This window comes from Penaeus japonicus, unplaced genomic scaffold (assembly GCF_977035675.1).
Source record: "Penaeus japonicus unplaced genomic scaffold, GWHDUDI00000001_assembly GWHDUDI00000012, whole genome shotgun sequence".
NCBI lineage: Eukaryota > Metazoa > Arthropoda > Malacostraca > Decapoda > Penaeidae > Penaeus > Penaeus japonicus.
In genome coordinates, this window is record NW_028234414.1 from 42,396,319 (window position 1) to 42,411,318 (window position 15,000).

A 15,000-nucleotide genomic window follows, 5' to 3' on the forward strand; every position below is an offset into this window, starting at 1 on the left:
GGTTTTTTTTTTTTTTTTTTTTTTTTTCCCCCCCCAAAAAAAATTTTTTTTTTTGGGGTTTGGGGTTTTTTTTTAAAACCGGAAAAGGGTTAAAGAAAGAGTTGGTCTCAAAATACAGGACTGTATATCAAAAAAATAAAGTTCCTATGATGCCCAGATGTGTCTCGTGTATACAGGATGAAGCACGTCTTGAAAGCTACAGTTCCAAAAGAAGACAAAAATTATCCTTTTTATGTTGATGCTGATTTAACAATTGATGTGAGCTGGATTCATTCATCAATTCTCATCAAGATTTTCTTTTTGGTAACATCAGATGCGTAGAATTAAAATCAAGGCTGAGGTTTACCTGCTGTGAAAGTTTATGGATTATCAAAGCACTGTACTTAGTGTATAATGGATAATGTGATGCCAAAGACAGTGTTTACTATCTAGGACTGTGAGGATGTTTACTTAAGTATTTTTCAAAGTATATATTAGTGATATAAAGGCAACATTAAGGTTTCAGATCAGTATGGAATAATATGAAGAAGAGTCTTCAGCAATTCTTTAGAAGTAAAGGATTCTCATGAGGTAATGAATAAACATTGATAGTTTCTCCAGTCTTTGTTCCTTTTCTCATATGTATTTATTTATGTATTCATGGTAGTTTTTTTTTTATATTACCTTTGGTCAGGGATTCTGTGTGTGCAAATATTTCTCACAAAAAAAAGGTAAAAGAATGTCTTGCAAATATCTGTGGTAATGTTATGTGATAAAATATTTAGATTTAAATTGAAACAAAAAATGTTTTTGGTGAGAGATACTAAACATTGCTGTAAATATCAAAATTAATTAATGGTATTTGCAGGAAAGAAGTTTTCTGTCTGAAGGATTATTTTCATAAAGATATTATTACACGAATTAGCATGATGATTTTTTTTCTTATCTTCTGTTTTCTAGGACACTGCTGCCAATATATAAGAAACATTTACTTTAGTTTTATTGCATCATATAGTTACTAACCCCATTGCTGACCAAAAGGTTAGCCTAAGAAATATTCTGCATTGTTAAATTCATTGATAAAGAATTTTTTATTCTTACTCATTCATACCTTAAGAACCCATCTTTCTTCATTCTTAAGCAAGGTAGATCAATACACTAGAGATGGACGAATACCAAGATGTGTGCTGATACCAATACTGAAATGATATAATTTTCTTTGTATTTTGTCTGTAATTATAAAAAGTGTAAAGCTATTTTCATTTTCATTTTCGAGATAGGGGAACTGGCAGACAAAAAATTCTATTGGATGAAATTAACAGTTCAAAAAAATGAAATATCCATATTGTCAAAATTAACCCATTAGCAGCGGATGGCATGATTTGGTGCAAAGGCAGAGTCGGTGATAGACGCGGATGGCATGTAATTCAGCTATCCTACTGCACAGACCTTTTTTTAATACCGCGACCAATAGGTTAAAGAAGCAGTTAGATTTGTGACCATGTGTCCAGTACCCCCAGTTTAGCTCAGGAATCAGCATCCAAGGATTGCAACCTCCAACGTAATGCTAACCTGTGTATAACTACCAGTATATCCTTGGGAGTAGCATTATTTTGGCTAAGTTGTTGATTAGCTTATGTGAATGATAAGTCACAGAATGTAGTGAATTATTAAATTCCAACCACAAAAACGGGACTTTACCCTGAATTACATGATCCATAGAATATGTAAGTATCAGAGTATTAGCTTTATTTCCACTTTACTGGTACCAATACTAGAACTAAAAAAAAGAAAAGAAATACCAATACGACCGACACATCTCTTGTAAACAATGCTCAAATTATCACAAAACTGTAAGGCAATAGTCAGATATGAAAACCTCAAAAAGAGAAGCATTAAAAATTTAAGTATATACTGGATGTATTTGGGTAATAATTGATTCAATGACACTGTTTACTCATGTTATCAAATTAATTGATATGAACATCTAGTAAAGTTGAACCTACATTTTGCTTTTATTCAGAATGTAGCATATATTTATTTTCAGTTTATGAGAATGAACCAGATATAATGTTTTTTGCTCTATTAGTTGAAGACAACAACAAGAATTTAATATTTCAAAATGTTTAAGAGTCTTAGCTACCAAAATATGGTGTCAGCAAAGGCAGTCAGTATGATGATTTTTTGTCCATTCTGCGTTAAATAATTATCATGTAACAGGATGGAACACGGGATTATAATGGCTTTTGCAGCATGAGGAAAACTGCTTGTTCAGCATATTCGTTTGAGGCATTTTTAGAATTTATCCATTAGCAGCGGATGGCATGATTTGCTGCAAAGGCAGAGTCGGTCGTAGATGCGGATGGCACCGTGCCAGACATGTAAAACAGTCATCTTACTGCACAGACCTTTTTTTAATACCGCGACCAATGGGTTAACATATGTATCAATGTATGATACACAAAATCACAGAGTTAGAAGTGTATACCAGTTACTCAGGAAGAGGATATATTCCTGGCATTTTTTCACTGAGAATTTATTATTATGATCATTATTAATAGTATAAAAGAATTGTATACCACAAATTGAATTTGAACTTAGCAATTGCAGCAATTGCAGTACCAACATTCACAAATAATAGTTTGATGTACTCTAAAGCAATTTCTAATTTGTAGATGTAATGTCTCACAACAATTTCATCAAACATAATAGTAGCATGAAGTAGATGTCTCTAAAGAATTCAGTACATATAATTATTGAACTAAGCCCGTGGCCATTTTCTATACATTTTTCAACAAGAAAATTACTTTACTTTGAAATTAAAAAGATTAATTATATATTGAAGATGACTATAATTCGATATATTTCCAGTCTATTAATCCTAGGCATTATGGCATTTTGTATGGCAGTGCTAGATCCTCTGGTTCAGACATTCGATCTTTTATCAAGCAAACTTAAACTTGAATGGAGAAGATGATATAATTTGTCACATAAAACACAAGTGTTCACAGAGTATGTCCTTGCCGTTTCATCACCACCATATTGTGTTTTGCAGACATTAACTTGATACTGAATATTCTCTTCCAGATGTTTTCTTACATTTAGTTCTCAGTATTTTTTTGCAAATTGATAATTATATCAACGATTGGGGTAATGTGATAAAAAGATGAACTTAATGCTGTATAAAATTATTATGAGTAAGTTCATATCACTTCAGTTTGTTCATTTAAGAATTTCTCAACATACCTGGTAATATGTAAGTGAAAAGTACACATTTAGTACAATTGTTACAACTTCATTGAAATATATATTGAATTTTTTTATTTATTTTATTACAAGATCTATAAGTATATATAAACTGAATGAACTTCTCTGGACAAGCTGAAGTTTTCCCCATAAAACTGTATTGTTAAAGAATGTATTTTTTGACTAGTAATGCTCTGTTTTCCTTATGATTAAAACTCCATGTTGCTTACGTGATTCTGTTGATGTTTTATTTGAAATACTCTTAACAATAAAATATCTCAATGTTTTTTATGACTGTCTCTCTTTTTTTCCTTTTTCTTCTTCCTCCAATTGGCAATGGCCTGTATTTTTTCATCCACAGAGAGTAATATGGTTTCATAATACTTTTGTGATCTAGAATATGTTTGTTTTGGCTTTGGTAGCATTTTTAGCCATAGCTTTTTCTTTTTTTCCAACCTTACTGACTTTAGTTTAGACCTGGTATGCTCATTACTTAGGTTTGCTCTGAAATTTTGTATTAGTTTATGTTAGGTGCCAAAAGTATTTCCAGGTACAAACAAATTCATGATTTATTTATTTGTGTTTAATAAAAAACCCTCTTCTGTATTTCCTTTTTTCTTCCTCTCTCTCTCTCTCTTTCTCTCTCTCTCTCTCTTTCTCTCTCTCTCTCTCTCTCTCTCTCTCTCTCTCTCTCTCTCTCTCTCTCTCTCTCTCTCTCTCTCTCTCTCTCTCTCTCTCTTCTCTCTCTCTCTCTCTCTCTCTTCTCTCTCTCTCTCTCTGTGTCTCTTTTTCTATTTTTTCTCTCCTTGCTCTCTCTTTTCCTTTCTCACTCTCTCTTTCTCTTTCTCTTTCTCAGTCTCTTTTTCACTTTTTTCTCTCTCTCCTAAAGTCTAATCTAAATTCATCAGAACCTACAATCGCAGCTCATATTGATAACAGCTATCAGAAAAAAAAAAACATATAGAGTGTCTAAGGGAAATGCAGGTACCATCTGCACAACTACTCTTAACCCGTTAATGACAGGTGACAGGTGATCGGGCGCGGCTAGTACAGCCGAGAATCCCGAGGCGTTAGGCTTAAGCATTAGTATATCCCGGCATTTCGACCATTTAGAGCCAAAATAGCCCGATCATTAATGGATTAATGTAATATATCACACTAGCACCATTGCTATAAAGAAGCAAAGCAACAAGATGAATGTGCATAGAATAAAAATGTAGTTCTAAGAATAAACTGATAAATGAATTTGTATACCAGTTTGTATAATTGTTATTATTTTTTTCTCCTTTCTTTTTGCTGATTTTTTAGCTAGCATGTAGCTTTTACCTGAACTCATGTTCAGGTAAATTGTTATTCCTACTATTCTGGATTGTAAGATAAAGATAATAACAAATAATTTTCAACTATTTTCAATATTAGCACTGATAATGAAGATATAATCATTGTTTTTTTTTAAATAAATCTATGAGGTCAGAGGACAAAAAAGAGAAAATAAATTTACATTTATCAATGGTCATTATGTAGTACCTGGTATTTTAAGACTAATAAACTACCACAGTCGGTTACAAGAAAACCACTTAACTTTAGAAAATATGATATGTCCCGCTCATTTCATAATACAGCTCACATTGTCATTTCAGGCATTACATAAAAGGATAACAGTGAATTAAATGTTCCTGAAATTTGGTAGTAAAGAATCATTAGAGAAGGAAATTATGAATGAGATGATTTTGAGAATGAATGTTAGCGGCTAAGTAGAGAAACAGAAAAGGGCCAGCGTTGAATCTGAGGTTGCAGTTCTACAAGGAACACCATGAAATTCATCTTGCTAAACAGCTTTAGTTTAAAGATCTTAAAGAATAGTGAATGGTGAAAGGTAAAAGATATTATTTTTCTTCATTTCTACCGTACTACAGTGAATGATAGGGAAACAAACCACTGGAACTTTAATTTGTGATATAGATATGAGGTTAATAAAAGGTAGATTTCTTGTGTGATTATAATATCAAGTGAAGATTTAACTGTTCAGATGCCATGGGTTTTGATTTCATAGACTTATTTGTTATGGAGATTATTTCCTTATGAATTCTTCCTCTGAAAGATTTAACTGAAAGTCATATTACATGTGGAAACTATAGATGCATTTCTTTCATGTAATTTGGTTATATATTCTTTTAGAATGCTAGAAATTTTAATATATTCCCTGGATTTGTATTATGTTGCCTAGGTAATCAGTTTCTGAACATAAGAAGATGATTTATTTAACCAAATGTATTTATGTATGTATTGTATGTAATTTTGTGTATCTATGCACACATAAAGTATGTGTTTGAATTATATTCATAAGTTGTCACAAGTCTTATTTTGATATTTGCTCTGTTATTAAAATTACAAAAATCTCCAGAAAACTAATATATTTTATTTGGAAAAGTTAATCTTAAATATAAATATCTTGTAAAAGATATGTTAGAAGAATAATGAAAATTAGACAAATGCTATGATTATAAAAACTAATGCTAACGCTAATAAACAATTCACATTTTAAACATATTGGATCATATAAGTATTCTTGATTATCAATCTAAAGGATTTTTGAGTCTTTAAATTTATTTGATCAATCCAAGCGTGTTTGAAGTATGCAGATAGCAATATAGGAAAGGACTGGGAGCAACTTGGGAAAGGTTCTCTTCATAGGGAAAGGATAAGAAAATCCATGACTTTGTTGAAGTTTTTAACGTGGAGAGATGTAATGTGTGTGGATTTGAACAACGCTCATTGTAATAAACAAATAATTCTGCAATATAAGATGTGTAACTAACATATAGATCTTTTATCAGAATTACCAGTATGTAATGAAGATGTAGTATTAAAATGATCATTATATATTGTAGAACTATGCTATTTCATTCTTACTTTTTTTATAGTGTCAGTACACCTGCCTGGAGTAAAGTATCATTCTTTGTTCTTGTTAATGTTTTTAGTAGAAAAAGTTGTTAGCATACATGCCTGGCCAATGGTCCAAGCTGATCTGGAACTTCAATAGTTAGAGAATAATTCATTTGTCTCTTATGATAAACCATGAATATCTAACATGATTTCTCTTGTTAGATAATCATTCCATAACTATGCATTGTGAAGGTGCATTATTATGAAAATGAATTTTTTGACATTTCCTTATTTCTAAGAAAGTATCAAGATAATTGAATTATTTTGATACCTATAAGATCTCTTACTTAAACTAGCATTACCATGCAGAGTATGGCATTGCACAGAAAAAGCCAGTAACATTCTCAAAACAGCAGTAATAAGCTCACGACTGTTGATTTCTAATTGTGACCTTTAAAGTTCAACTGCCCTGATGACCTTAGAATGATTTATTCTTATGGTATCTGATTCACATGTGTGCATTCTCTTGAGTTTGATAAAACAATAGGATAATCTGTACTAGGGACATTTAATTCTAACTGCAGTTGTTGGGAGAAAAAAAGCAACCATATACACGGTGGAGTGTTTTAAAATTCTATGCGGTGGAGTGTTTTAAAATGCTATGCGGTTGTTAAAAAGGTGTAATGGAGCTGAAGGTGGATTATATGTTATGGAGGATGTGAGGATGATAATATATGTATCATCATTCATTTGTGTTCCTTTATACACCTCATGAAGAAGTTTAAATACATTTTCCTGTTTCTAGTTTCCCTTCCACATGGATGTTTGCCTTTATATCATCTCAGGTGTGAAATTAGTGTATACAGATGTGGCCCTTTTTGGATTCAATCTTTTGTTTTGTCTTTCTGATATGTATCTGCGTAAAGGTGAGTCTTTTTACAAATATTTATATGTCTGTTGCTTCTTTCTTTCTGTCTTTTCTTTGGTTGATTTTTTTATGTTTTCTTAAAAGGGATTGTTGATAGGATGTGGGGAAAAATTATAGCCTTGAAAATTTGTTGAGAAGTGACTAAAGAGGTGAATTTGAGAATGATTTAAGTAAAGATTATCATATTGTGCATTATGTAATATGCAAAGTCATCATAGTAATTGAGAAACAAAAATAGGATTGTAAAGAAGTTCTGTGGTTTACAAGAGTAATCGCAATAAAATAGCACTGTTCAAACTTCAAGCATTGTGTAATTTATTAATATAATCTTCCTATCTAATTTTGAGAGTAGATGTCATGCATAAATATAGTCACAAAGTAAAATAAAGCCATGAGATAGTAGCTAGAGCTGACAAGTAGCAGAAAAGGTCAAGTCATGTAAGAAAGGTCATTCCAGCCTCGTCTTAACCATAGTAGAATATGAGTCAGAACTCTGCTGCATCTTCATAGTTCATCTTCTATTGTCACCTCTTAGAATCAAGGCTCAATGAGACTAATTACTTTCTTAGTGCGTGTGATCAGCCATTTGCTTTAGGGTTTCTCTTATATTTACGTTTTCTTCATTTACTTGTCTTTGCTTCTTTGTTGTTATTTTGGTTTGTTTTATTTTTATATATATATATTTTTTTTGTTTTTCGTTTGTTTGTTTCTTTATCAATATTTTCCCTTTGTTAACTTCTTCATGCATCTGTTTTATTGCTCTTTGTTCACATCATCTATTTGTACCAAGAAGAGTAAACCCTACATGGTTTAGAAGAGCAGTTCTGTAATTATTGTATTTCTTAAGCCAATGTTCTTGAAAACTGTAGTTTTGTTGTTTAGATAAGACTCCCTTATATCCTTTTGTATTAAAGTTATCAATTATTCCTTAATTGACTGATTGATTTGGAATTACATGCATCATCTAATTAGTATTATTAAAATAAGTTAGGATAAGTGAAGTGAATATAAATGACTTCTCGCCAGCAGTGTGCCAAACCTGAAGATAGCAATTTCTGTGAATCGTTTCCCTTCACACGTATCCCTTCCTGCCGGGGACCTCTATACACGTCGAGCCGCATGCGATGGCCACAAGGGGACATTCCCTTCAGGCCGCCCGGTGGAAGCACTGAAAACACCTTTACATGTATAAAGGTTACCCATCACTATGGGGATATTCCTATTTAGGAAGCTGCTAAACTTTATGTGCCTATCAAAAATAGTTTCTATTTATTGGTTATTTAGAGAAAAATGAGACGGGACAAAATTTAGCACAAAACAGAAAGAAAGAATGACATATCCTGCACTTCTGCATGCTCAAATGTCATGTAATTTTGTTGTAACTATAGTTTAAAGTTAGCATTTTAGGCCTTCACTTGTGTCATTTAGTGCATAATATCTAACAATAAAAAAGGAATATGCAGTAAACACACTAGAGGAATGCTGTTTCAACATTTTCTTCGTCTTCAAGTAGCTAGTAGAAACCTCTCCATTCTTACCCTTTATTTCATGTTTTTTTAGTGTGTTGTTTCATTTTCATTTTTAAAAATCTGTGCCTTTGAACAATGTTTGCTTTGCTTAAGTCTGCAAACTAAATGTAAATCTAATGGGAAAATAGGTCATTTAAATCTGGTTATTAGATAATTTATGTTTACATTCTAGATAGAAAATAATTTTTAATGTAATACCGTTCTTCACGCGGAATGACCAAGACGAACACACCCAGTCGTTCAAGTATATGAACACATGAAATTACATTTAGGACTAAGTAGTGGTATATCTATTTACTGCATTTGGATAGGTAAATTATAATAGAAAGTTCATTCTTCCCACTTACATATTTCACACCAATGCACCTTCAAAGAGTAAATCAGTTTAGTCGCTCCATGTTCATGATAGGTGTTTCATCATAACCTTGTATCAACATGGTAGATAATACTAATGACATTTTTGTACTGTAGGATTAGGAATTAATGTAGTGACAGGCCTGATGTATTTGTACCACTTCCTGTTATAGTCCTCCTGCACTGTGTAAAAATTGTACCTTCACACGAGAGGTACGCAATTCTCAAAAGTAGACACGGATGTAATCTCTCGTATTTCAGTGTCACGAGTTTGTTCATTAAATAGTTTTATTGATATTAACAATCGTGGGAAGAAGACATTACTTTTTAGTTACCCGACCGAGAATTGAGAAAGATCAGTCCTCACATTGATGTGTTTTGGTTATCTCACTCTATATATTGCACTTGCATTTTTGTGAATTGGAATATCTCTTCAGTATGACTTGTTTGCCTTTGTTAGAAAATACCCCTGGTTGTTATGACTTTACAGGAATACAGCCCAGTATCTAAGAATAGCCAATATCAAACACTGTTTTTCAGTCTGTATTTAAGAACTTGTAGAAATAAAGATTATTAATGTTTATGATGAACTTTGCTTTTTCGACTTTAACCTAACAGATTAGCAATGGAAAGTCTCCCAGAGTTATCTGACTTAATGAAAATTTATTCAATTATCCATACTTAATTTGAATGAAAAAAAAACATGACTTTGGATGTGGAATGTCAGTACAATACATAACTTATGTTTATAAGATACAAGTTGTACCCTGTTCCATTATCATATTAACAATCCATGCTCTTTTAATACTTCCTCTCAACTGACAAACAGATGTATTAAGCTCACTGCCTCTTGATGGCTCAAGAAAACATATACACCAACCCACAAAAAAAGTTAACTTGATAATCATACAAAGGATAGATCTGCTATTTTATTTCCACTGGTATCAAAATACAAATCCACTTAGAACATGGTGAGTCCTCAAACAGGTTACATTGCTCTTTTTAAAATAAATCTATCAGAGAAGATAATACAAAGAAAAAAAAGGGTGAATGATACCAATATATCACTTTCACATCATATGAAAAACAAAAACAAAAACCAAAAAAAAAAAGAAAAATACTGCCGTAGAGTAAACATGTACTGGTTACACAGGGTACGATATGTTTATTCCTTAAGGCCGTAGGTACTGATCAGCTGTTCGGCCTTTGCTACGTATGCCTCCATGGCGGCGTCCTTGGCCATGCCCTTCTTACTGCTCCAGGCATCCCACTTTGCCTTTCCTTTGAAGTCCAACATGCCTGGCCTCTCTGAAGGGGAGAAAATGGACATTTCACTTAGGGTAAAAAAAAAAATAGGTCGTTTCCAGGTCAAAATGTAAAGTTTTGTGAAACCATATGAAAAAAAAAAAAAAAAAAAAAAAAAATGCTTGAAATGAATATGATCATAAAAAAGAAATGCTGCACATGTGATAAGGTAAAAAAAAAAGTTAATTTCCAGGTCAAAATTTAAAGTTTTGTCAACTCATATGAAAAAAAAAAAAAAAAGGCTTGATATGAATATGATCATAAAAAAAGAAATGATGCACTTATGATGTGATGAATGACTCATATATAATATTACTTTCAAAAGTCAATATCTGTTATCTCAGATCTTGAATTATCTGATAAGCTCACTCAAGAAATGACTAATAAGTAATACTGGATTAGATCTGTTATCAGTGGTACTTTGAACAGTCAATATTACAACATACAAAAAACCTTATTATCCCAATTTTTTCCACTGTGCCTAATCATTCATTGTCATAAAAAGTTAAAAGGTTACTGTCAAGTTCATGTCCTTGAAGATATAGGACTGTCTCCTTGTATTAGTATTTTAGTTTTCATTACAAAAAGTTAAACCAAGTGTGATTAATAAAAAGAAGATCCTCACTAAGTGCTTTCCATCACAGCGACCACAATGATTATAATGTGACAATGTGACAATCTTTTTTATAACTTCTTTTAAAGGTTTATTCACAGAAAATAAGTGTTCATATATCACTCATGTCCACTCAAGGCCAAACTTCAAGGAACCACGTCTCAAGTCCTTCCACAAGCCGCCAATTGTTGTGTTGATAAGAAGTCTCGAGAGTTTGTAACGGAAAGAACTTATGACCACTCTTAGATATGATAGCATGGTCTTGTGATCATCCATTTGTCTTTATGAAACATCCCATAATAGAAACAATATTTTTTTGTTTTACAGATGACTACACACAAATTCCCTTTTATCTCAATCATCTTGTCAAAATAAATGTTTGCAACATGGAAGAAAAACAGTAAATAAAAACTAAGTCATCAATTACTGGAAAAAAATAAATAAATAAAAAAATTAAAAAAAATAAAAAAAAGGGCAAACACCAACATATAACCATCACTGAAAAACAGATAAAATCATGGCAGAGTTTCTAAACCCCTTCAAATCACATGACCTTAACAGCCAATTTTTCCAAAAAAAAACGCAACTTGCCTGTGTTAATATCTCCGACGGTTGCCTGCTTGAAGAGGGAATAGATTTCCTTGAGTTCATCATCAGTAGGCTGCTGCTTCAGGTTCTTGACCTGTTCAGCTGCCTTGTTAAACTTCTGCAAATTAAAGCAAATCATTGAATTATAAAAAAAAGAACATATATTGCAACATAAGTAAATGTTCAGAATAGGAATGAGTAAAGAGAATATCTGATACTATAGTCACAAAGAGCTCACAAAACTAAAAAAAATATATATATAAAGAATATTTTGTAGGAAGAAATGATAAGGCCAACCTCCCTTATCTATGGGCTCTTAACTCAGGCATTAGCAAACAAACACCCATGTAAATATTGGTAAGACAGTTTGTATACCTTCCTGGCAATTTGTTATCACACAAGGAACCCATTAAAGATATGATTTTGCTTAAAATCTGTGGGGTAGGTTTGGTAGCCTTTGCTGGGGATAAAAACAGAAAAGCCACAATGCTTCATTCAATTCTATTCCGATTTAATACAATATATAAAGAACATTTTTTAATGTCATGACTGAAATGTCTCCGCTTCAAAGAGGAAAATTCAACAGCAAATCAATCTAATCATTTTTCCACTCAAAATTAACATTCTACTTATACCAAGTTCACAAAACCCTAAACATGAACTTTTAATATGATCATGATGACCTGCAGAATCATTCATTCATTCATTCCACTCTACGATTCTTTTCAGAGAGGTTTTCCCGTGTCTCCCTTCCACTTAGTTTATTACCCATAATTTTGCGCCTGTCATTCTGTGCCAATTGGCCGCTTACATCACTGGAATGCGTCCAACTTGATGCCCATCAATAATTCTGTTCAATATACTTCACTTTATTTGTATATCATCATTCTTGATGATGTACAGTCATATAAGTGAATTTGTAATGCAGGAAACCAAGCAAACTTCTTATGGAATACATACAGGTGTTATATAAATAGGTTCTTATAGCTTGTCATCCACAATTGGCACAGGTGTCACATGCCATATATACTAAATAAATTGTTTTTAATCCTATCTAAAAATAAGAAAAGGTAATATTTTGCATTCCATCTCTTTTTATGCTATCAAACTGAATTGCATTTTGAAGAAGGCCTAAATATAATCATTAAAAGTTATGCCAGAGCTTTCCTTGTATCTACCCAAGCCACCATATCAATTCAAATCATTAAAATTACTTAAAAATGACAAAGAGGTCAGTTTTTTGCACACTGTTGCTTCAACCTTCAAACAATGCAAAAGACAGTCTTGCCTGGAAAAACAAAGAAAGATAACAATTATGACAACTATCATGAGCCTTCCAAGAGCTACCCAAGATCCCCAGACAGGACAGACATTCCTCAGCACGCCCTTAGTTCGAGAAACCACAGACATTCCTCAGCACGCCCTCCCTGTCCCCATGCAGACAGAGTGCGTGTCCCTATCGATTTTCCAGACACGCGACAAGACCCTTTTTTAATTAAACCAGCACCCAATCACACACACAGACACCCACGTCGAAACACTCCTCTCCTCTCCTGAAACCCATCCACACAGAAGAGATCCCAACAGAAGTCTCATACCTCTTCCAGAGACATGGTGTTTGAGAGCCGGTGATGATGAGGTACGAGTTCCGAAGCGTCCGACGTCCCTCTGCCTTGCCGGCGCCGCGAGGTGGGTCTTCGCTCGACGTCCGCCGCGCCGCACCCCGACGTCGGCTGCCCTCTCGCGGGGAGGACTTAACTATTTACGGTTTTTTTCTTACTATATGGGCAAGTATGATATTTTATTTCTTATTCCTGTGGTAGGTTTTTGTTGTTTGTTTCTTCTTGTAGGGTTTAATTTTTGTTCTGTAGAAGGATTTGTATTATTTGGCCCCGTTGTTATTGTCGTGGTTGGTAACATGTAGCATTCCCTTGCCACGAAAAGTTTTGAAAATTGCTTGAAGATATGTGGAGTGATGAGCCTGATCGCTTTCAATTCACATAGCAGCAGCAGTGTAGCCTATGGTCTGAAGTTTCAGCATTTATGAGAGGTTGAAGATAAAGATATTGTTATGATATGATGTGTAATCGAAAGACGTAATTAAACATTTCTGATGATATCCAACGGAGCGGTGTATAGGAATTTTGAAAGGGGATGGGTAGAAAAAAAAAGTTTTTTTCTTTTCTTTTCTTTTTTACCAAATAGGTATAAAGAATAACATGACACAGTAGACTGCGAGAGAACAGGACAATCTGATCATATCCAGTTTTGATTGTGAACGTTTTCTTTACCCTTTTATTCTTCCAAAATTAAGTGGTATAGCCCTCATGACCCCGGACCGGCTGATATTTGATCATGGCGAGATGTACTATGATAACAGTTACTATGCTTATTGTTTAAAGTAACGTACCAGCTTATAAAAAGTTCCCCATTTTATCTCCCACGTCACCCAAAGTACACCGTACAAAGACACCCATTGAACGAACTTGACATAACAACTATGAAGATACAACAACACATTCAAATGTGGAGGAGGAGACGCTCCAAGAAATGGCGCCGAGAAGAAGAAAAAAATATATGATACATCTCTTCAGCTTCCTATTCTTTGGCCAGTCGCCAAGCATGACTCTGCCCAATATAGTGAGTGGCCTTTGATGGAGTGGGAGGGGAACTTTCGATGTTGTAATTGGTTTCTGTAATTTTAGATGTGCTTGTTTTCATGTTAGGTTATGTTTACATCATTGTCTGCATGCAAATAGCGCTATATCCATATAAGGTCAAGCACAGTTATGTACATTTGGGTGTGTGTGTTATGTGTACAGCCATTAAAAGAAACGAATATATGCATGTATATGTATGTATGTATGTATATATATATATATATATATATATATATATATATATATATATATATGTGTGTGTGTGTGTGTGTGTGTGTATATATATATATATATATATATATGTGTGTGTGTGTGTGTGTGTGTGTGTGTGTGTATATATATATATATATATATATATATATATATATATATATATATATATATATATATACATATATAGACATACAGTATATGCGGGTGTGTGTGTTTGTATATATATATATATATATATATATATATATATATATATATATATATATATGTATATATATATATATGTGTGTGTGTGTGTGTGTTTGTGCGTGTGTGTACTTGTGTGTGTGTTTGGGTGTCTGTGTATATATATATATATATATATATATATATACATATATATATATGTGTGTGTGTGTGTGTGTGAGTGTGTGTGTGTGTGTGTGTGTGTGTGTGTGTGTGTGTATGTATGTATATATTGTTATTGCTTTTGGGGGGATAGATATGCAGCAATATATTTCCATATCTTCATCTTCCCCTGAATAAAACACAAGAATACATATAATTTCGTAAATGGAAAAAAGCAGGTGACTAACTTCTGAATACAACGAAACCCAATCAATACGCGTAAAGTAACCACCATGAGATACAACCATGAGATACATGACAGTGACGTAAGTACGGGAAAAGTGCGTCAGTCTGTCTGTACAAGGTATAAGA

The 15,000-nt window shown here is 33.0% G+C and overlaps 1 protein-coding gene across 1 annotated transcript; it reads right to left on the minus strand.

Annotated features, from left to right (window-relative positions):
- Positions 1-9,838: 9,838 nt before the first annotated feature.
- Positions 9,839-13,454, minus strand: Acbp1 (Acyl-CoA binding protein 1). The gene is made up of 3 exons (XM_043023924.2): positions 13,027-13,454; positions 11,432-11,546; positions 9,839-10,230 (listed from the first exon to the last, which is right to left on the minus strand). The coding sequence occupies exons 1-3, from the start codon at positions 13,039-13,041 to the stop codon at positions 10,088-10,090; spliced, it is 273 nt and encodes a 90-aa protein (XP_042879858.1). The 5' UTR covers positions 13,042-13,454; the 3' UTR covers positions 9,839-10,087.
- Positions 13,455-15,000: the final 1,546 nt, after the last annotated feature.